This window comes from Meriones unguiculatus, chromosome 2 (assembly GCF_030254825.1).
Source record: "Meriones unguiculatus strain TT.TT164.6M chromosome 2, Bangor_MerUng_6.1, whole genome shotgun sequence".
Classification (NCBI taxonomy): domain Eukaryota; kingdom Metazoa; phylum Chordata; class Mammalia; order Rodentia; family Muridae; genus Meriones; species Meriones unguiculatus.
In genome coordinates this window covers 83836164-83859846 of record NC_083350.1, presented here as the reverse complement: position 1 = coordinate 83859846, position 23683 = coordinate 83836164, and the positions used below count along the sequence as shown (strand labels likewise).

At 43.6% G+C, this 23683-nt stretch overlaps 2 protein-coding genes across 9 annotated transcripts in view; both read left to right on the top strand.

Annotated features, from left to right (window-relative positions):
- Atg10 (autophagy related 10) overlaps nt 1-23683 on the top strand; it is a 255376-nt gene that overhangs the window by 12112 nt on the left and 219581 nt on the right. The window contains exon 2 of one of the 8 annotated variants that reach the window (XM_060377751.1): nt 2576-2671. The exons of the other annotated variants lie outside the window; for them this stretch is intronic. Within the exon in view, the coding sequence (XP_060233734.1) occupies nt 2639-2671 (33 nt within the window). The 5' untranslated portion in view covers nt 2576-2638. The remainder of the gene's footprint in view (nt 1-2575; nt 2672-23683) is intronic. 8 annotated transcript variants of the gene reach the window in all.
- Nucleotides 15602-16253, top strand: LOC110540635 (large ribosomal subunit protein uL22-like). Its single transcript, XM_060377750.1, has one exon. It carries the CDS (start codon nt 15654-15656, stop codon nt 16206-16208), a length of 555 nt encoding a protein of 184 aa, XP_060233733.1. The 5' UTR covers nt 15602-15653; the 3' UTR covers nt 16209-16253.

The following is a 23683-nucleotide window of genomic DNA, read 5'->3' as shown; positions in this document are numbered from 1 at the left end:
CGTGGCCTGCAATGTCACTAGGAGGAAGCCGTGGGTACTTTGAGGGTCATTTCCCTGAACCCGGCTCTGACTGGCGGCTTTTGGGCCCTCGTGGGTGTTCTCGTATCAGGGTGTCGCTTGGTCTCGCAGCCTGACTCCCACACTCACAGCCTTGAATTCACAGCACTGCTTCCACCTGGTCCCCTTAAACGGGGTTTTAGGAGTGAATCACCGTGATGGTCAGAAACCTTTAACCCTGAGGGTCCCTCGCTGGTTGCCTGTACAGGACGGCTGACTTTTTTTGTACCTTTTATTAATGTCATTCTTGGGTACTTTATAGTTTTGTTTACAATTATGTTTGACTTTTCATTCATATTATCCCTGAGTGATATTGAGGAATCACTGTTTTGGCATGTTAATCTCACAACTAGTAACTTCGCTGTGTTCTTACAGCCGTCTTTGTGATATTCCTCTATTGTTTCAGGAGTGAGTAGGAGCATGTAAAGTAATAATCCCAACAGCTTTTTGTCTTTAGCTTGACTGTAATGTTAGTAGTTCTGATACTGAATGGGTCTAAGTCCCTCCCTCCTTCCTGCCTCCCACCTTCCCCCGTTCTGCCTGAAGTTCAAGCACAGGTTTTTGACTCATCCTCTTTTATAAAAGTACTTTTATTAAGCAACAATACATTTTAGAATTATAACACATAGTGAGAAAAAGCAAATTCCCAGTGTTCTCAGCTACCCTCCATGCTACATTTTGAAAACCAGGGACAAGAAATCAGTATTCCTGAAAATTCTTAGAAATTTCAGAATTACAATTATTTTAAACACATTTCTAACCATTTTCACACTCTGTTGTTTGGAAAGCTAAAATTCATGTTAAAAGTCTAAAATATACTAAGTTTTATGGTGCTTTCAAAGAACCGGAACTTTCAGGAATATCCCAGTAATGAAAAACGTAATTTAAGATCTGGGACTTAGGGGACTGGAGAGATGGCTCAGAGGTCAAGAGTACGAGCTGCTTTTCCAAAGGTCCTGAGTTCAATTCCCAGCAACCACATGGCGGCTCATAACCATCTAAATGAGATCTAGTGCCCTCTTCTGGCCTGTAGGTGTACATGCAGGCAGAACACTGTACACATAATAAATAAAATCTTAAAAAAAAGAAGATCTGGGACTTAGGTCCCTTTTGGCTCATAGCCCTGTTGGTATGCTTGGGAGTGTCCCTTTGCCCTTTTCCTTTTCCTTTGTTGTGTTTTTGAGACAGGGACTTACGTCATCCCTGCTTCTTTTCTATTCATCATGTAACTGAGACTGGTGTTGAACTTCTGCCTCCTCTGCCTCCCAGGTGCTAGAATCACCGACATGTTCCGCTGTACCCAACCCCCCTCTGCCCCATCTCCCCTCTTCTGTGAGCTGCTAGCTCTGTTCACAGTGTCACAGAGACCTAAGAGTCAGTTGGAGGTGGGGCTTGTATGCCACAGTGTGTGACAGGAGGCACTACTAGGGTTCCGGGAGCCTTCAGGAGGGCTGGCTTCTTCCAGAAGTTTTTCTTCATTGTAATTGTAAACTCATGTCTGAAGAATCCAGTTTTTTTTTTTAAAGGAACCTTCATTATTTTTTTAACTTATTTATTTTCATTGTATGTGTACTTGTGTTTTGCCTGCATGTATGTCTGTGTGAGGGTTGGCAGATCTTGAAGGTACAGACAGTTGTGCGCTGCCATGTGGGTGCTGGGAATTGAACCCGAGTCCTTTGGATGAGCAGTCAGTGCTCTTAACTGCTGAGCCAACTCTCCAGCCCCAAGAATCCAGTTTTTAAGATTTGAGTTTGTTGCTGGTCATTCTCTGAAACAGTATGGCTAAGTCTAATTTCACGTTTACCATCCCTCTGGCTGCTGAGTTAGGAAAGATCCCTATCCTTTAGAGAGGGAGCTATACCTAATTAAGGGCATTTCCCCATGTGGGTAAGCCTTTCGATATCAAAACAAAACACCAGCGAAAATTCAGAGAGCCTGAACATAGTGAATGTAACGCCGATGTCTGTGGAGACGGGGTGATGTGCAGGTTTGCAGCAGTATGGAAAAGGAGGTTGAGGGGGAGTGCTGCCCAGCTTGTCTGGGTTCACGTCTGCTGATATTTTAAGAAAACTAAAATCTCCGGATTTAGAAGTTTCTGAGTTTTTTAATGTTAGTAACTGATTTAAAACATTCTGAGTGTAGTGAGGCATCCTACGAGGGCTGTGGGTGGGCAGCATGGGAGTTCTGGTGTCCATGTCTGTGTAAGCTGTCTGCTTACTCAGCCTGCCCTGCTCCGTGTGCAGTCTGCTCTGTGGATGGCTCCGCGCTGCTCCTGCACTGCTCCAGGGCTGCCCAGCTTCTCGCCTGATCCATAACTTATTTAACATATTCCACCAGAGTTAACACTTGTATAGAAAATCTTTGCTTTGTTCCTATTTTTCTTTGTATGCCTTTGGAACTCTGTATTATCACAGAACAATGTAGAAGCTGCTTAACAGGGTAGCCACAGTGTGGCTTCCTGTTTCTCCTGCACCTTCACTGTCCACTCTGCAATTCACTTCCTTCTTTCAATTCCCAGAAACAGAAAGAAGACCATTTTGAAGAATAAATAAATTTTTGTCAGTACTAAAAGCAAACTATCATGAAAGGATTCCAACTGTCAGAGAATTTCCAGGTACAGTGAGAGACCCTGCCTCAAAAAAAGGGGTGTGGGAGCAGCAGAGGAATGAAGTCTGTATGGACAGACAGTGTGCTCGTGGTTGCACGTACACAAAGGAGGGGTGGATGGGGGGGCAGAGTGCCCCAAGTTTAGACAGTGTACGCTCAGATTCAGTTATGGGTTCATTTTTCTCTGATTTTATAAGTTGTTTTGAGGCAGTAATATTAAGCTAACACACTTCAATTAAAGTCTCTTTCCAGTTGAGTTTCAACTATAAGTTTACCGCTATTTTCACAGTAATGTTTAATGTTCAGTCTTTAGCCTTTGTGGTTTTCAGAGTTAGGTCCTTTTGTGTATTAAGAAAAAAGATAGAAGCCGTTATGTGAGCCATGGTTAATGATGTTTATTATGGCAAATCATAAAACATGTGGGCAAGCATCTTCACTCAGGGATACTGTGTTCTTACTGCAGTCCATAAAGCCCAATTTCACATAAGAAATTCTCTAACATTCTCTGGTCAGAGGTGCCAAGAATCTCAGCTCTACTTTTGTGCGTTCATGAACTCTTGTATGCATTTGAAAATTTCACAGTAGGCTGGAGATATAGCTTGGGGAAATCATATCTGCCTGCCATGCACAAGGCCTCTACATGGCAAAAACAAAAACAAAAAAAAGCCCACTCCAACTTTCCTTCAAGAGGTGTTCATTTGTTAATCGTGTTTCTTATATATGTGGTTTGTTCACATGTGTTTTATTTGTGCGTGTGTTGTGCGCACGCTCACAGGTGTGGTATGTCTTAACAGGCCAGAGGTTGATGTTCAGTGTGTTTCTCAGTCACTCCTTATCCTAATTTTGAGACCAGTCTCTTTTTAGTTTTGGAGCTCATCAGCTTTGTTGGTTTTATTAGTGGTGCTGAAGTTCTGGGCTGGGTGTTTCCAGGTTCTTAGCCCACTATGCAGAGAGTTGTACTAAAGGCTCACACAGAAGCTTTCATGTAAAGCCTCATGGTGGTATGGGTTAGCAGGACAAGCGATGAGGCTCCTCAAGCGCCCTGTAGTGGGGTCCACAGGCGTGTGGCTGCTAAGGGACAGTTTGTGTGCTTCTCTGTTTTGATTGTGAACCTTTGCTCCCTGAGTGTGTCCCTGCTCACAAGGCATTGAATTTTAGTCATATACATGCCCAGTTACGCATAAGCCTGAGATGGTAAGTAAAAGGTTCTCCCTAAGAGTTCACCAAGGGGTACAGCTCTCCGCCCTGAGCGTGCACCCAGCCAATTCTAGGCCAGGTTATCCCCGGCCTCTCCCCGGTATGTCTGAAGTACGACTGACTAGAGACTGCGTGTTTGTGGGTTTTCTGGGGAACAGAAACTGCTTGCATAGGTCTAAGTGGGGTGTGTGTGTAGCTCAGTGCACATGGAGATGCTAGGTTGCTAACATTGTTTGGGTACATTGTCTGGAGGTGTGTGCGTGCGTGTGTGTGCATGCTCATACAGAAGAGTTCTCTCACTGTGTATCTGTCTATGCATGGTGCATACGGGGGAGTCCTTTCACTGTGTGTGTGCCTGGTACACATGGGAGAGTCCTCTCACTATATGTATGTGTGTGTGGCACACATGGGATAGTTTTCACACTGTGCGTGTTTGTTTGTGTGCATGTACACATGGGATAGTCCTCACTGTGTGTGTGTGTGTGTGTGCATGGTCATACGGAAGGGTCCTCTCACTGTGTGTGTGCATGGTACACATGGGAGAGCCCTCTGTGTGTGTGTGTGTGCATAGTACACACGGTAGAGTGTGCATGTACACATGGGAGAGTCCTCCATCTGTGTGTGTGTGCGTTGTCTCCATGGGAGAGTCCTTGCTGCCAAGTGCATCGTTTGAAGAGGAATGTGCATGGCCCCGTGAGTCAGGGCTAGTGTGCACTGCCTGTGGCCCTCCTAGCCCGGCTGGCTGCTTGGCTGGCCAGCCGGGAGCCTCCCATGGCCTGAGCTGCTGCTTCCAGGTTTTTATGTTGATTCTGAGGGCCTGAACTTGGGGATTATTATTATTATTACTGTCAATATCATAGTTCTATGAATCTGTTTTTCACATAAGGTTGATAAAGTTTCTCACACATTTCAACATTTCTTTCTCCCACTATAGTGTGGACACAGGACACCCAGACATTGAAAACAGAATCTTGAACTTTCTTGAGGTTAGATTTTATATAGTTAATATTCGCTGGTTTTTCTGTTATTATTTATTTATTTAGGCAGAATTTCATGTAATCTGATATGGCTTTAAACTTGCTTTGTAACTGAAGATGGCCTTGAACTCCTGGACTTCTGTCTCCACATCCAAAGTGCTGGGATTCGAGGCTCGTACCACCAGGCCTGGCTTTGTGGCTGTGTGATTCCTAAAGAAGAACTAGGGAGCTTTCCCCTTCATTAATCACTGTCTGCTCAGTCAAACCTCCTTGATTACATTTCAAAAGACACTTAGCAACACATCAGAAATATTTTCATTATCTCCATTATAACTTAGGAACTAGTTATTACAAAGGTTGTTTCTTAATTTATATAATGAAAAAGAAAGTAATGGCGAGGTATGGTGTTATATCAATATTTGGGAGGTTAAAGGTAGATAGATTGCTATGAGTTCAAGGCTAGCCTGACCTATAGAGTGAGATCCAGAACAGCTTGGATTATATCTCAATACAACAGCGACAAAAACAAAGACTTACTCCTTCAAAAGATAAGTAAGTAAAAAATTTAAATTTAACGGAGTATAAATTTAAACTGCTTTTCAATTCATTTTTCATAGGCGTCTTTGTTTCTGAGTAATACGCATTGCTTTTTAAAAAAAATCCTTCACCGTTTTGTTATCTCTCTCCAAGTTCCTATTTTAGAGTAGATTGTGAAGTGCTCCACACTGTCAGTCTGACCTGAGCGCAGAGCCGCGTGGTCCCTCCCATCACACTCTCTGCCCTGCTGAGTCTCGTACCTCATTTATTTGCACAGCTATCTTTATTTTTAATGTCTTATTATGAAAGATTCCAGCCTACAACACTAGAGAGACTGTTCGTGTAATGAATTTCTATGTGCCTATCACCTGGCTCTCACAATTATCAGTTCACAGCCAGGAACACGGTGTTTCAAAGCGTCTGTTGTATATATGAAATGATGTAATATGTCTCAGCTTCATTAACTTGGCTTTGTTTTTTCCCTCCGTGCCTTCAAAGGATAGGCTTCCCAAATAAACTCTGCAGATTTATTTATTGTCATATAGTAAAATAAATGGAAGCATATAACAAAGAGTCCCAAGGAAAAAAATGGAAAATTTGTAAATTTTATTTATTTTAAAAACTGTGGTAAAATACATGTAACTTGAGGGTTGCTAGTTTAACTCTCTCAGGAGTGTTGCGCTCATTTGCACTACTGTGCAAGCACGCCCCTGAAGCTGCTCCTCCTCGCCATCTCACTGCTGCCCCTCTGGGGCTGCTTGGTGGAGGCCTCTCATGGAGGCATCACGCGGTGCTTTTCTTTTAATGACTGGCTTCTTTCATTTTGTATGGTGTCTTCAAGGTTGGTCTTTTATTTCTATAAATTTTGATCTAGAATTTTATGAGGAAATGAGGTGGGAAGAGAATTTGAAGTAGATCTGTTATATGCTGGCATCTTGAATATATAGGGTATTTTTGTAAAGAGGTTGCAGTTCTTTTGCTTATGAAATACATTATTAAAAAGGATTAAAAATACTTTCTTGGGATTTGAGAGATGGCTCGGGTTAGGAGTGCTTGGTATTCTTTCACAGGATCAGGGGTCGAGTAATACTGAGGTCAGGTGACTCATAGCTGTCTGTGACTCCAGGGGCTCTGAACCCTCTTCCGGACTCTGTGGGCATTCCCGACTCCCTGCATGTACGCCCACCCCCACAGATATCTATACATACACATAATTAAAAATCAGGTAAATCTTTAAAAAATTGTTTCCATTTGCCAAAATATATATACCTGATATATACATAATATAAACCTCAAATTACACATTAACAAACTTACTTATTCCACAGCTTGCCTAACCATTTCTTTTTTCTTTTGAATTGGAGTTTTGCTGTGTTGCCCAAGCTGGTCCCCAACCTATGGGCTCTCAAGCGATCCTTCTGCCTCAGTTTCTAAACAGTTGTGATTACAGGTACATGACTGCAGAGCACAACCCATTCAAAGTCGTATTCTTTATACATTAACCTTTTGGAAGTAATTCTTTTCGTTTCAAAAGTGAAATACTAACTCCCCTCTTAAAATGTCAATGCCTGAAAGTGTGAGTTACTTCTCTGTAGCTGTGATAAAATACCATGTCCAAAAGTAATGTAAGGAAGAAAGGGTTTATGTTACCTTACAGTTCGAGAGGGCTAGAATTCATAATGGGGATACCATGGCGGGGCACAGGAGCAGGAAGGCAGGAAGTCGGGTTAGGCTGTACACCCTTAAAGCCTGCCCCCAGCAACATGGAAGACTGTCAGCGCCAGGTTCCACAGTCTCCCCAGATAGCTCGTGCAACTGGGACCAAGGGTTTAAAGATGTGGGATTTCGGGACCTTTCTCAGTGCATCCACTACACTGTGTACATGGCGCCCAGCCGCGGAGCAAACGCTCGTGGCCGCTGACCGTAGACTGAGACTTCCCAGGGGCTTTCAGGGACAGCGGCGCCTTGAAGAGTAACTGGTAAATCCATGTACGGGCTGGCTGGGGTGATACAGCCTACACTTTGGAGGCTGAGACAGGAGGACCACAGTTTTGAGGGCAGCCTCGGCCTTGTTTCCAAGAACATAGCACACTAAACTACCACCATTTCCAGCAAAGGCATGTAGTAGTTCGCAATGCTTAATTCTTATCCTAGCTGGTTTTCTAGATTTAGGTCTTCTCTTACTGAGAATCCTCTTTTCTGGGGATTGTGAACATAGATACATGTGTTTAATCATTCACTGTTAGTTAATGAAATATTCTGGCTCAAAAGGTACTGATAGTGATAAAGTATATTGTACTTATATCTCTTGAGACTAGACTAGGTTAAAACAAACAATCTTTGGAGAGTAGGAGGAAAATGTACTTGGAAGTGTGTGCTATGGTTTGTGATACTTTTGGAATCCTAGTCATTTGCACAAGATTTTGTATTCACAATTTACTGAGTGTTGTGCTATGAGCTTTTATAAGTCTTTAGTAATCAGTTCAAGAAATACCAGTTGTATCACTTGTGAATTAGATAATTTCCAAACGAAAGCTGTAATACCTTGCAGATTTTTAAATGTAAGTTTAAATAATGGTAGTAATTATGCCAGTTTAAGAACTAAGAACTCACATTTAGTTGTAGTGGTGATCCAACTCACTAGGCAGGCTACAGTCTGCTTTCCAAACGTTCTGTAGGGAGATTGTCCTCTAGTGAGCATGACAGTCCCAGGGTCTGTTAAACAAAGCAGAAAGACTTCAGTTTATTATGTATGTATGTGTATATACATATATATGTAAATATACACACATGTATAATAAGTCAGTTTACTAAGTTATAAGATTATCAGATGAACTAGCTATAACACTCCACTGAGCATTTTATAGTTTGTTTTTTTGTTTTTGGTATTTTTTTTTTTTTTTTTTTTTTTTAGGTAAGTGGTCCTAAGGCTAGTGTTGCGTGGTAGGATTTTTCCTGGGGAGACTCAACATACATGCCTACTCACCCTAGATAGGGAGCCCTTGACAGACCAAAGTATGGGTACTCTCAAAGTCCAATTGGGTTTTATTGGAGTTACAAGAGTATGACTGAAGAGTTAGTTACATGAGCACAAATAACTCAAAGACAGCTTCATTGCTATCACCCAGTATGAATGACAGCTCACAAAGCTGGGAACCTGGAGCACAGCAGGTTGGAGAGTGTCCTTTCCAGGTACCTCACTCGTTCTAACCCTCTTCAGGCAGATGGTGTCTGCTTTCCTAGGTTCCTGGTCTGGCCTCACAGTGTTCTTTGCTGCTCAGCTTTATTTCCTCTGAGAAAGACTCAGCAGGGGCCTTGTAAATCTGGTCAGTTTCAGGAACTTCCTATAGCTAGTTTACGGTCTTGTGTAAGGAGCTTCCCTCAGGATGAAATTCTTTAATCTAGGAGGAAACTGTTACATAACAGCTGGGGAAATGCCAGTTGGTAAAGAGTTTGCCCAGTGTTTGTAGGTGACCAAATCTCAATTTTGGGAACACAGTCAAGTACAAATTCTCATACGTAGTTGGATGAAGGAATATTTAATGCCATAGCATGTCTTGTTTTATAATATGGATCGTCTTACCAGTGAGGACAGGTGATTTAAAATGTGTAAGGCTAAGGATTCCTTTCTCCTTTCTTGGGGACACTCCGGGCTGGGCTCACAGGCAGGCCCTGCTATGTCCAGCAAGGCTTTCACCTTATCCATGGGTCTGCTGTGGACTGGAGAACACATTCAGATCCCAGGCAGGTGCCAAGCCTGCCCTGCCCTTTCTTGTTTTTCCCGTGTCTCTTTCCTGCTACCCATGATATGTGGAGAACTTGAGTCCCTTGGCTTCCCCGCACATGTGAGTTTAAGATGGGCCGTGCTTAGCGTTCTCATTTCTTAGGGAGCCTGGTGCTGCCGAGTAGTATGTCCTGACTAGGATGGCTCGGCTGAGTGCCTTGACTATGAGGTTGCTGTTCTCATCACCTGAGGACACCGAGCAACTGAGGGAGCTCAGCGCGCTCAGGAGAGGACTCTGAGCAGTTTTTCACGCTGTAGTGTAGCGCTTCACACAGTATTTCCTGTGGTGGGTCCCCGTCCTGGGCTGGTGGTTGTACCTGTTCTGTCACGTCTTATAGAAGAGACTGAAGTTCTGCCTCCTGAGGCTATGTGGCATTGTTATTTGCATGTCTTCTTAAATTCTGTTTACTTGAGCATGTTTTCACATGTTGGTGGACACATTCTGTGATTTGTGGATGAGCCTTTTGCCTGTAACTGCTGCAGGATTTCCTGAGCTTACACTGGAGTAGTCTTCTCTGAGGCTACCATTGCAGTTTCTCAGCGATGGCCTGCACGTCCTCTCTGCCACCTCCACTGGCTGTGGCGATGGTTCACCTGCTTGTTTCCCATGGGGCTCCATGGCAGCAGGGACAGGGTTTGTTTCTGTGTCCTCCTCTCTGCAGCTTTGTTTCTCAGCACAGCAAGCAGACTCTGAGCGTTTGCTCAACTAAAGTAAACGTGTACAAGCTGGAAGCATGTCAGTCAAGATTTCTGTTTCTGTAGGTATATCCCATCATAGTTGATTAGTATTTTGGTTTTATAATTATCAGTGCCAAGAACCCTGCTTTCCATAAATACATCATACAAAAGATGGTAGGAGTGTATTTAGGAAATTCAGAAATAATTGGAAAATTCTGTCCTAATTGCATTCTAAAATTTCATAGTGTTTGAAAATAAAACTCAAGTCAGCAACTCAAACAGAAGTGTTTTGTTTTGTTTTTTTAATACTATCCCAAAATACACTAATTGAGGGACCGGTGGGAAGATACTGAAAGTCTTTGTTAAGCACTTATGCCCTTTCTAGAAGAGCAGAAAGCTTGGCATGTGCAGTAAAAGCATCATAGCAGTGAGTCTGTGTTGGGGCTCGGCAGTGTGGTGTGGCCCCGCACTGTGTGCGGCGCCCAGCGTGAGTGCGCCCTGTTCAGAAGGATGGCTGCAGCAAACACGCCCAGCGCAACACGGAGCGCCCCATGAAAGCCGCAGACTCACTGGGCTTCAAATTAATTTTTGTCATTGCAGATGCAGAAACATTTTTGTGTGTACAGATTTTCATAACCCCCGCCCCCCACCGCACTTAGGTGTGTGACACGGTTAAAGCAGTTGTGGGCTGGCATACCCAGGTTACGTGTGCTGCTCCTTATCATTGATCAGTAGCTGTCTTGGCTTCTGTCCTAGTAACTACACTGTGTCGCCCGCCTCATTATTTCAGCATGAAGGCGTAAGATTGTAGGAGTACTTTTGGGGCTGCTTTATTGGGTTCTTATATCTGTCACCCTTGCAACCCTTATCCTACCCTAATCTCTTCCAAACTCCAACAGTAGGCAGGAAAGAAGGAATCTTAGAGGAAAAGGGGGTGTACACCTATTTAGACTACTTCGTGCTGATTAGGGCCATCGGGTTCCTAGGGGCAAGTCCAGTCTTTGTAATCAGAATGTCCAGCAGCCCAAGCTGGGCACTGTGCTGTATGCCTATAATCCCAGCACTCAGGGAGGCAGAGGCAGGTGGATCTCTATGAGTTCAAGGCCAGCCTGGTCTATAAAGCAAGACCAAGATAGCCAAGGTACAAAGAGAAACCCTGTCTTGAAAAACAAAACAAACAAACAAACAAACAAAAAAAAAACAAAAGAAAAAAAAAACAAGAAAGGAAAAAGAAAAAAGTGCAACAATCTAGCAAACCACCAAGCCACCAACAGCAAACCAACCAACCAACAACAGCAAATGCATAAGCGGGGGAGCAGCATCTACCAGCAAGGGCCCTCCTCATGGCTCTCCCATTTATATCCTCTTTAGCGTCCCCAGAATCAAACTATCTGCTGCTGGCAAAAATCACACCCCTCCTAAAGCGTGAGACAGTCTAGTTAACTACTGTGGACAAAGTGAAGCAGCCCACACCCCACACCTGGATTAAAACAAGAACATACTCACATAGGATAATTTAGAGAAACCAAAATGCTCACTACATAAAATTGCCTCTGCTCACAAAAAATGATGAGTTTATACATGAAGAAGTGATGCTATAGCCAAATAATCTATACTGCTATAGTTCTGTTTTATGAGTTATCTCTGTAAATTTCTCACTGTGCCTAATTTATAAATTAAGCTTGATCACGAAATGTAGAAATGAAGAAACATACAGATGGCCCCTAAATTACAGTGGTTTCACTTATCGTTTTTCAGCTTTGCAGGGGTGAATAAGCTGCATACATTCAGAGAAATGCCTTGTGAACTTTAATTTTCCGTCTCTTCTCAGGCTGGGTCTGTGGTTTGATACTTTCTTGCTGGTAGTGGCAGCGCCACAGTCCCCACTCAGCCACAGGTGACACGGGGTGCATGTGGGGCTGAGCTGTGCTGCTTAGCGTGGTGTATTTAGTGTGCCGTCATCTTAGGGTGTTTGAAGTTCGATGTGAGTTCACCAGGGTGTAACCCTATTGTAAATCAAACGTCGTGTCTATATAATCATGTGCTACACACCATTTCCGTCACCAACAGACAACATATACAAAGTACTGTGTCTTTTCCATGTTTAGACAGACAAATACCATTGTGTTTCAGCTCTCCACGGTGTTCAGCAAACAGCATGTTTGAAGGAGGCTGAAGCAGATCATGTGTTTAAGGACAACCTAAGATGTATAGTAGTTCCAGGACAGCTGAGCTACAAATCAAGAGTCTGCTTAAAAAATAAAGATGAAAGCAATCCAAGTGTTCATCAGCAGATGAAGAACCAAATGATACGCTAAATATGTGCTAAAATGCATATGAAGTTGGGCATGGTAGTACACACTTCAGCACTCAGCAGGCTGAAGCAGAGGGATAGCTGTGAGTTCAGATCCAGTCTATGTAACAGCTTTTAAGTCAGCTATAGTATACGATCTAGGAATAAAAGCAGTTGCTACACAAACCTGATAACCTTAGGTTCTCGGAGCACATGATGGAGGGAAAGAACCAACTCCCGACCGTTGTCCTCTGACCTCCACACGCGTGCTATGGAATGTACTCCTACACTCACACACACATAGACAATAGTAAATAAACTATTTTTAAAGAAAGGAAGGGTGTTCTTGTACAGCAGTACTTACCCTGAAGATGCTATGTGAGGTGAAATAAGCCAGACACAAAGTAAGCCATAAAATATCTACACAAAGGGTAGATATTTTATGACTTTTACAGGTCTGGGAGTGTGCTGCCCTAGCACTAGCAGCATGAAGGTAGAGGAGGAGGATGCATTTTGAGCAGCCTGTGCTGTGCACAATGCTCCGTGCCAGCCAGGGAGCAATGCAGGAACAAAGGGAAGTCATGCCCAGTGAAAGTTTATCAAAATGTGTAGCTAGACATCCTGGGATGACTCAAAGGATGGATACAATGGTCACTTCAGGCTTTTGGTTCAAATAATAAATGGATTTGGGGAGTTGATGCAAGAGGTCTTTGAAGTGATGCATGAATGTCTCAGCTATAAACTTCTAAAAGAGTGCATAAAACATGGTTAATGATTTCTGACCATCAATATCTTTCTTGAAAAGATTTAGTTTTGAAGTTAAGCGTATGTGCATGGCATACCCACCTCTGTGATGTCTGAAGAGATTAGAGCTCCCCTGGGGCTGGCCTGACAGAGGCTGTTAGTCACCTGATGGGGGTGCTGGGAACGGAACCAGCGTCCTCTGCAGGAGCACTGTGTGCGCTTCACTGCTGGACCACTCTCTCCTGCTCCGTTAATTATTTCAATCATATATGTGGATGTTCTGCCTGTTTGCATGCCTGCACACAGGTGTGTGCCTGCCACCCCAGAGGACGGTATCATCTCCCTTGGGCCTGGATTATAGACGATTGTGAACTGCCAAGTGGATGCTGGGAATCAAGCTGAGGTCCTTAGAAGAGCAGCTAGTACTCTTAATCACTGAGACATCTCTCTAGTCCAGGCCGTTAGTACTTGTAAAATGCTCATGGCCCAATTAAATGTGACCGATGCTGCAATTAGGAAGCCGTATCTAATCACTCCCCCTTCCCACCCCCGGCAGTTGTTCATTCCTCCCGTGACCAGTGTGTGCTTCAAAAGTCAGATCTCATCCTAGCTCCACCAGGGCTCAGGACTGCTCCTTCTCTAATGTTTTCCCCAAGGACAGCTTACTTCAAACCTCACCGTCCTGGGCAAAATCCAAGAAGTAGCTACAAAATGCATCATAAGCAGTCTTAATAGAGGCAGTGTCTGGAACAAGGTGAATTATATGACCTAACTCCAAACCTCTGTTGAACATTTTTATGATCCAAGGTTATAAAACACATCAATCTCAGCTTTATATTCTGATTGCTTGTCTGGGTATCTACAATGAGTAAAACACATACCAAAGATGCACACCTTGTGATTTTTAGGAGCGCTCAGATTTCCTGTGTGAAACTGAAGTAAATGAGCTCCCATTCCTACCTCTCGTTTGTTGTCAAGGCCTACAAGACGCCCTGTGGTGGCCTGACCTATGCCACCGTAAAAGAAGCACTGAGTAAATAAATGCACAGCACCACACTATTCTCTATTCTTTTCTTTCTTCCCTGGAAAATTCCACCCACTTAGAGTCTCATTTGACTCCAGCCTGCCTCCATTTGCCCAGATCCTGCCTTGATTTCCAGTTTTCATAGAGGATTTTTAGCATCAGCTTCCGTCCTGTGGTCACAGGAATATATGTGGACTTGTCCTTAACAGGAAACAGAATATATCTGAATTTCAGGTTCTGTTGTCTAATCTTTAGTTCCTTAAACATTTGTGTCCTCAGGCTGTTTTCTTAGGGTGATTATGGAAGGATTCTAAATGATGGTCTTTATCCAAAGCTTGGTACCTAATGTTATATTTTGGGGCAAAAGGAGGTAAACAGCATTTGCAAATCTTATCCTCAACCGAATGCTTTTTCAAACCATCTGTGATGAAAGATCAAGATTTTTATTTCCAATCTGTCATAGACATACTTTTGTAGAAAAAAAATGCTAAAAATGAATTACTAGAAAAAATGAAATTAAAAGTCCAAAACATAGAAGATCTAAGCCCCAACTTTTATTAGCTGTGACATACAGAAATCCCTTTGTCACACTGTATAAAAGTTCTAGCCGCTAACTTTAATTCTGTTCCCGCTCCCGTGCACATATCTCCAGCCCAAACACAATCTCTCATCCCGGCCTGCTTCTGCCTCCACCGTGTTGCCAGAGTCGAACCCTCTCCAGAAAGAAACTGGGAGGCCTAGAGCAGTGTGCTCTGGCCAGTGAAGGGGTCCTTGGGATTCACACACGTGTGCCATGCACAGACCTCCACGTCACAGTTGATCCTTTTGTACACACTGCTTACCAGTCTAACACACTTTCAGGTTTTGGTGAGTAATCAGGTCTACAGGCAGGAACCTCATGTATGCCCTCCCTGGAAATGGCTCTTTTTTTTTTTTTAAAGGTCAGTTAAAGCCCCTATTCTTGTTTTGATCATTTACACATGCTGTCACTGTGAAGCCAGTAGGAGGTGAGCATGATGACCTGGGACCATGTTCTCAGTATGTGTGCAAAGCGTGTCTCCACTGTGCAGTTGCTTAACTATGAAAGAAAGACAGTTTGCAAGACTGGAAGACGAGGTTTATGGCTTCGACTGTTTTCTATTACTGGAAAATTTACATGCTGAAAAGTAGCACAAACCAGTGCAAGAGAATCAACAGTGAGTGCACTTCAAGGGCTTGTTCTTTCAGGAATCAGGAGCAGAGTTGGCTTTTATTAGCTGTTTCATTAAGTTTTACTTTGAAGAAAAACAAACAGTGAAAGCATCTGTGCAGCATTTGATGAAAGGGTTTCATTCTACACGTCTCTGTGCAGAGCTCATTAATGTAACAACAGGAAGACTTGTCTAGCGATTGAAGGATAATTTTACCCATTTTAGTCTATTTATAATTTTTGACACAGTTTATTTAATGTATTCTAATCTTTAAATCACCATGAGCACTAAACTAATATATTTAATCTGTCTTTTCAATGACATTTTGCAACAAATATCTACAGCATCTGCTAAAGGCAGTTATGAAGTTTTGAAGTATGAAGTATATGAAGTTTTGTATCAGATTTAACATGTCAGATAAGATAATACTGCTGGATGGTGGTAACCTGGAAAATTCCTAAAAGTAAAGAATTTCTAATTGTAAATCTTTCATTGCATGCACAAAAGTATACTTTAAAAATCCAAACATGCTCTTCCTGAAAGCGGCCAGGGGTGATCCTTGAAGATGGTTCGCTACTCTCTTGATCCAGAAAATCCTACGAAATCATGCAAATCAAGAGGTTCAAATCTTCGTGTTCACTTTAAGAACACCCGGGAAACTGCCCAGGCCATCAAGGGTATGCATATCCGAAAAGCCACCAAGTATCTGAAAGATGTCACTTTAAAGAAGCAGTGTGTGCCATTCCGGCGGTATAACCGTGGAGTCAGGAGGTGCGTTCAGGCCAAACAGTGGGGCTGGACTCAAGGTCGGTGGCCAAAAAAGAGTGCTGAATTTTTGCTGCATATGCTTAAAAATGCAGAGAGTAATGCTGAACTTAAGGGTTTAGATGTAGATTCTCTAGTCATTGAACATATCCAGGTGAACAAGGCCCCTAAGATGCGCCGTCAAACTTACAGAGCTCATGGCCGGATTAACCCATACATGAGCTCCCCCTGCCACATTGAGATGATCCTCACTGAGAAGGAACAAATTGTTCCAAAGCCAGAAGAGGAGGTTGCACAGAAGAAAAAAATATCTCAGAAGAAACTGAAGAAACAAAAGCTGATGGCACGGGAATAATAAATTCAGCATAAAATAAATGCAGATAAAAGTAAAAAAAAAAAATCCAAACATATTTGCTACTGTAATCCAATATCCAAAATCTAATAGAGTACTTAAAACATTAACTATTAAATATTTTTTCATAGGACAAATTTAGTCCTGCTTGATATCAGTCATTCTCACTGGAAGCATTTTCCTAACTGTTGCTTTATCCTGTTTAAGATGAGATGTTGATAAATAGCAACCCAAGTTTGCTTGGGCTGGAGGAAGAATGAATTTCTGTTTCATTTGTTGGTTATAGTATAGTGGTAGATGGCTGGTTAAGCTGAGCTCTGGTCCAGCTGCTGAGTATTTGACTGTTCTAAGGTAGGAGTCTAGCTGGTGGCCTTAACGTTTCATTATACGAGTGTGCATGATGAGAGTGTATGAATATTCCGCTGGCATGTGTGTGGAGGTCAGAGGGCAGCTTTATGGCATACAGTCTCTCTTCCTACCTATACATGTTTCTGGGGATCAAATTCAGTTACTGGGCTTACATGGCAGTCACCCTTACCTTGGTTCTAATCTTGATCCTGCTGTAAACATAGAGACTGTGAAACTCTGAACAAATTATTTCAGTTACCTATGTCTACATTGATGGCTCAGTGTGTAACAATGCCTGCCTCCAACCTGATGACCTAAGCCTGATCCCCAAGACCCAATAATTCAAGGAGAGAACTGAATCATTCATGTTGATCTCTGACTTCCACACACATTGCCATGGTCCTCCAAAACATAGAAGCATCTGTGTGCTTGTACACACACCCACACATACACACACAAATAGTAGGATAGAAATAATAATGTCTAACTTAGACTACTATAATGACTTAAATTAAATGAGAGCCTCTGGGCAGATAGTAGTCAGTGATAGCATATTGAGTGTCACCTTAAAAAGATCATCAGCCGTTTGAGTTAAACTAATATAGCAGTTAATTGAAAAAGTAACCATGCACCAATATGTACTATACATACATCCACTCATACATACATGCATGTGTAGACACACATTCATATGAGCAGCTGTCTTACCTCCTCATATGCTCTGGTCAGCTGATCTAGAGGCAGCTACTTGCAACTTTCCTTGCTTCTTTTGAAAACTTTTTGGTGGTTTTGGGAATCAAAATCATCACCTGTGGTAGGCAAGCATTCATTGCACCATTGAGTTTCACATCAGCCCCTTTCCGGCTGCTTTTGCTAGTCAGTTCCACATGCTGTCGATTTTTATGTTCGTAGCTTTCCCTGAGTACAGTGTAGGGATACCTGTTAAAATCACTGTGCAGGCTACATGTAAATATATTCAATTCATTGTAACTCTGAATTTACAAACTAGAATTTTCAACAACAACGACAGTCTTGTGCCACAGACAGTGTTGTAGAAGGCTGAGGCAGGAGAATCACAAATTAGAGGCCAGCCTCGGCCTCTAATATTTCTACTGAGATGCTATTTAAAAAAAAAAAAAGTGAACTTTCACTTAATTTTCATTTTAGGTGATGCAAAGGCTCTTTAGTACTTGTTCACAATCATTGTCCTTTATTAGACTGTGTGAAATAACCTTTTCTACCTGGTAAGTATGGCAGAATGATCCTGTTATGTCACCAAGTAAAACATATGCATTTATTTATTTTTCTCTCTCTCTCTGTGTACGCACACCTGTGCACACATGTGTCTGACAGCACAGATGTGGCATTGGTTCCTTTCTTTCCCCTTTCTGTGGGTCCCAGAAATCTAAGTCAGCTGAGCAACTGGTGCTTTCAGCAGCTCAGTCTTCACGTATGTGCACGATGCCATTCTTTTACAGCTTTCAAAAAAGGTAGGAACCCATGTCTTTTGATGTTGTCTTCTTAAGTATATCACCTTGGCCTCATGCAAAGCTCAACTAGAAGTCTAACACGAGCTTGAGTTTATAATATGTCCTTCCTTAACTCTGTCATGAGAACAGCTCAGGCTGCTGACCCACGATCGGCCTAGGCCGCACCAGGCCAGCCAACCCCAACTACTCTCAAGCTGTTATGGCAGACATTAAGTGAGCCTGCTGCCAGTCAGGGTAGTGATCAGTCTGTACATTCATGTGAGGTAATGAGAAAGAGCTGACTTGAGTTGCTAAGCTTACTGTTTACTGTTAGCAACACCTAACAGCCTGGTCGCAGGCCGTATCTTTCCAGATGTTGTTAGAGCGATATCCTTTCGACAGTCACAACTAAGTAATATTGTGCATTTGTGACTGAGGGCTTCAGTGCTTCTTTATCCCTGCAAGTCAGTGCACACCAGCACCTAGGAATGAAGACGTGTGCTGTGGTCTTTTCAGAAAACCCTCGTGTGTCATTACTTCTCCCACTACTTAGAGCAGTGAGGTGAGTCACACGGGATTGTTTGAGGAATTTCCCAGTTCTGTCGTTTCAGACTGCACTGGGCTGTGTGTAACTGAGCATGTGTTAAGAAAGTGTAAACAAGGGGAGCTGCTGTCTGGCTAAGATACAGGAAATACATCCTGTGGAGATACATCCAGGACCCCACAGATTCCCAAGCCTGCCGTCCCAGTTAGTTCTAAATGTAAATGCACAGGTTTGCGTACATCCCATGTAATCTCTGTACTCCTTAGCTCATCTCTACATGTGCTCACAATATCCAGGCAGCATGAATATTAGAAATAATTTTTGCTGTGTTGTTTAGGGAACAGTAACGTGAAAAATGTCTGTCCATGGTATGTGCTCAGTATTTCCTTCTGAGTATTTTCAATACATGGCTGACTGAACGGAGGGCTGTCTGTCTGTATATTGTGACAATTGCAAGTTTTAACTCTTGAAGCCCAATCATTACCTGAATCTTACTGAAAACATTTAAGTGAATGCGAAACAGTACCTATTCGTGTAAATCCATTTTGAGCAGTTACAGAAGCCAGGCTGGGGTGGGGGAGGGGGAGGTCGGGCTCACTGGTAGAGTGGTAGAGGCTGTGGGTCAGGCTCTGGTTCAAGCCTCCATCCTGGGTGAGGAGCGGGGTCCCTGCAGCTCCCATGAGTGTTCTGTATTTTGAAACCACTTAATTTCTGAGCTGAGTGTGGTGGTTCACTTCTGTATAGAAAAGGCTGTGTCAGGAAGATCCTGAGTTCAAGACCAGCTTGAGTGGCATAGTGAAACCATATCACACAACTTAAAAAAAAATGTTCAGTTGTTATGTATCCTGTGCTTTTTACTGTTAGAAAATTTTCATCAAACCTAGGTGATTTCTCTTATGGAAATTGTTAGAGGCCAGTACCACAAAGGAAATGGATGCTAATAGGTATATTGTCCATATGTCAGAGGACATAGAGGCAACGTGATTTGTCTCATTGTTATGTGGAAGCTTTCCACTTCAGATAGATACACAGCTTAGAAACTTCTAAATTACGGCTTCAGTTAAGATTCCTCGAGGGAATGCCGGGAAGAATATTGGTGCTCTGTAAACCCCTCAGTTTGTGAACTGTTGTGGTCAGCTCACACTTTGGAACAAGTGAGGTACTGGGGAAACTTGCACAGAGTTCTATTCTGATGTGGTGGCTGAGATGACAGGCAGGTGTAATGGTTTAAACACAGAGGGAGATCAAGCCAGGCCTGTTTCATCCACAGAGATGTTGTGAATTCTAGGGTCTTGTGTGTCCAAGTGGAGAAGCCAGGAACACGCGAAGCTGCTTTCACAGACATGTGTGTGGTAAGGGGCAGGACCAGATGCAGCTTTTCAGTTACATCTAGGGAGCTTTCTTAAAAGTTTATGAACTACGAGAGGCAAAATGAGCATTTTTTTTGGGTTTATAAAAATAATTAATGGGAGGTGTTGAAAATGTGCTGGCCGAAGTATATCCATGGGGTGGGTAGAGCAAGCTCAGATGACCTCACCTGGCTCCATGGGGCCTGGACCGACACAGCACTCCTGACACTACGCAAACACCCAGAAGCCCCAGATGCTACTAAGACGAGCAAGTAAGCGGTGGAGATAGGAAGAGAAAGAGAAGCAAGGATGTGTGCACACTGAAGAAGGGCAGACCTGGAGACTTGAGGGTAGTGCGGATGGGCCTGATGTGAGTAGCCAGGGATGCCACCTAAGGCCATGGTGAGGTCCTGGCCCATGCTGCCTCCGAGAGCCATGTCTGGGTCTGTGGCCCTGCAGCAGTGGGTGGCGGCAGGGGTGGGGTCATGTGTGTGTGTGTGCGCGTGCGCGCACATAGACAAGTGACTATTACCACCAAAGCAAGGCCAGGTGGATATTCCTGGTTTGGGCTGCCCCCTGGGGCCATGTTGATGTCTGAGAGCTGTGCAGGCTGGCTCCACCCCTACCAGCTGCAGCACTCAGGAGAGGGGCTGCACAGTAGAGCTGGCCCTGGTTTCAGCAGTTGCAGGGTTGCTGGTGACTGAGCCCTGAAGGCGTGAGCATGGGAGCGCTGCCCCCACCACCTGTCTACCGTGAGGTGACATGGGTGTGGGGGAGTTCCTTACCTCCTGTGGAAATCGGGAGAGCTGGCCAGCAGTCATAAAGGTGGGAGAGCTGGCTTTGCTGCTCACTGGCTGCAGCACTCAGAGAGTGAGCCCTGCACCTTGGCCTGGGCAGTGTATCAGAGCTGGCCCTGATGGCAAAGGTGCTGGTGAGCCGTCCCAGCACATGGCAGTAGGAGAGCTGACCCTGCTCTCGATAGCTACAGCATTGGGTGAGCCAGTCAGGGCAGTGCGAGAGAGCTCTGCCTGGTGGTTTGGGTGAAGGAGAGCTGGCAGGCTGACCAACTCAGCTACCACCCAGGTCTAGATCCACCCCAATATCTACCCAGTCTATGAACTGCTGGTGCCTGTGAAAGTGCCAGTCCTGCAGATCCAAAGCTGCAGAATTAAAATGACACAGGGCAACAAGAGGACATGTGAGAGAAGTCCTGGTGAGGTTCCAGCATTGATAGACAGACAGACAGACAGACAGACAGACAGACAGACACACACACGCGCGCGCACTACCAAACCAATGACTCATTGAAAGCTAAGAAGTGTGGGCAAAAGGCCATACTATGAAACATACTGTGACACACTACAGCTTTAACAATGGGATGTTTTTTATGCTTTGTTTGGTTTATTTTTTCTTTCTTTATTTTTTTATTTTCTTTGAGGGGGAGGTTGCAAGTGTAGAGGGCAGATACATATGGATGGGGAGATGAGTGGGATTGGGGTACATGATATTAAACTCAAAAAGAATCAATAAAAAATTTAAGAAATAATTAAGGAGCAGTGGTGGCTCATGCCTAGGGAGGCAGAGCAGGTAGATTTCTGAGTTCAAGGCCAACCTGGTCTACAGTGTGAGTTTCGGGACACCTAGGGCTACACAGTGAAACCCTGCCTCGAAAAAAGCAAGCAAGCAAACACCCCCCCAAACAAAAAAATAAATAAATAAATTAGCTAAATGAATGAATAGTAGAAAATGTTAGCATTTCTTGACAATGTGTTTGTATGTTGTGGTTAAAGTAGGTAAATAAAGGCCAGAATTAGTCTCAGAAATGTCAGGCTAAGCTTAGGCTGGGGCTAGGCTCAACAGCTGAAGTACTCCAGTGGAAGCCTGAGGACCAGAGGTTGGAGACTGAGGTTCACATCTCCAGAAATGCATGCAAATGTGAGGTGGTCATGGTGGCCTGCCTGTGATCACAGCCTCCAGAGGCAGAGAGGTAGGACCCCTGGAGCAAACTGGCAAATGAGCTCCGGGTTTGATTGAAAAACTTTGCCCCAATGAATATGGTGGAAGAGTCATGGATTATTTCTGACATCAATCTCAGACCTCCACATGCCTTCACACGCATGCTCACATACATATGCAAATCCACACAATGCAAAAAGTCATGCATAGACATTCAGACACAGTACATATACACATACTTGAACATGGAAAAAACCTAGAAATATTAGGTTAAAATAATTTTTATTGTGTTTTGTACATGTCACAATTTTAATAATGAAGGAAAAAAATTTTGAGACAGTGTCTCACTATGTAAACCATGCTGTCCTTAAGCTTAGTAATCCTCCTGCCTCAGCCTCCATCATTCCGGGAACAAAAATCAAGATAAATAGAGCAACATCTTCTGTGTGTGAAGAAAAGTCATATTGTTGGTTGAAGTATGTGATTTTAGTTGTGTTTGCTTTTTTTCTTTATATATATATTTTTTTAATTTTTATTTATTCATTTTACAACCTGGTTGTAGTCACCTTCCTTTTCTCCTCCTGGTCCCACTCTCCCTGTGTCTGCTATCCCCATCCCTACTGCTCAGAGAGAGACCCCCATTCCCACCCCAGCACATCAAGTCCCATCAGGACCAAGTACATCCTTTTCCCCATGGCCTGGTGAAGCAGCCCCACCAGGGGGAGTGATCAAAAAGCAGGCAACAAAGTCCACGTCAGATCCATATGAGGACTGAGCTGCCCACCGTCTACATCTGGGTAGGGGCCTAGGTCTAGCCAATGCATGGTCCTTGGTTGGTGCCTCAGTCTCCACAGGGCCCCCTGGGCCCTGGTTAGTTGGCTCTGTTGGTCTTCTTGTGGAGCTCCTGTCCCCTCTGGGTCCTTTTAAAAAACAGTTTGGTTTTATATTTTTATTAAGGTGTGTGTGTGTTTGCCATAAGTGTGAAGGTGCCGTGGATGCCAAATGAAGGCGGATTACAGGGAGTTGGGAGCCACACAGATCATTTGGAAGAGCAGCAGGTGATCTTAAGCACTGGACCTGAGGTTAACTGAGGCTTCTGGAAGTCACGCTGGCTGGTAGCCTCAGATTCCCCTGCCTTCCTTCCTGACAAGCCAAGATTGCAGGCACACACCACTACACCCAGCCTTCTCATTCATAATTCATTAATATTGACATAAAATTTTTCATGTTTACATGTGTCAGTGAGCGTAAAGGAAGAGTTGCTTGGTTTACTGGAAGATGGCACTTTTGAAGTAGACTTTAGGTTAGAATTATCCAGATTCTGGCTAATGGTGAGAAGGGCTTTTCATCATTTGATAAATCCTCCTCTCTTTGGAGTCGTGGCGTGGCCTGGGGAAGACTGGAGGCCACCTGCAGTAATCATCCAGTTTAGAAATGTTTCACATAAACGTTACAGTGGACACTGCACTCCACAGCCCTCTCTGAGGCCGCAGCACACAGCCCTGGGTCCTGTTGAACTGCTTATTTTTTGGAAGTCTTCTACTGTTGTGGAACTTGCTCAGTAGTTGCCCGATATCCTTGTAGCCACACTTCAGAATATGGTAGCTCCTAGGCACATATGGTAATTGAAATGAAAGTTTAAGGTAAATAAAATTAGGAAGTTTGGTTTTCTGGTTGGATTAGGTGGTTTCCTGTGATGACCACCTGCCTCTCAGATAGCAAAGAGCAGCTCAAGCATCGCATATGTTTACTGGGCAAAGGCATTCACAGGCGTGCTGTGTCCAGGCCAGAGCTCAGTTCCCATGGCTTTAA

Excerpts from the sequence above, each read along its gene's own strand:
- LOC110540635 (XM_060377750.1), top strand. The coding sequence starts at position 15,654 with ATGGTTCGCTACTCTCTTGATCCAGAAAATCCTACGAAATCATGCAAA.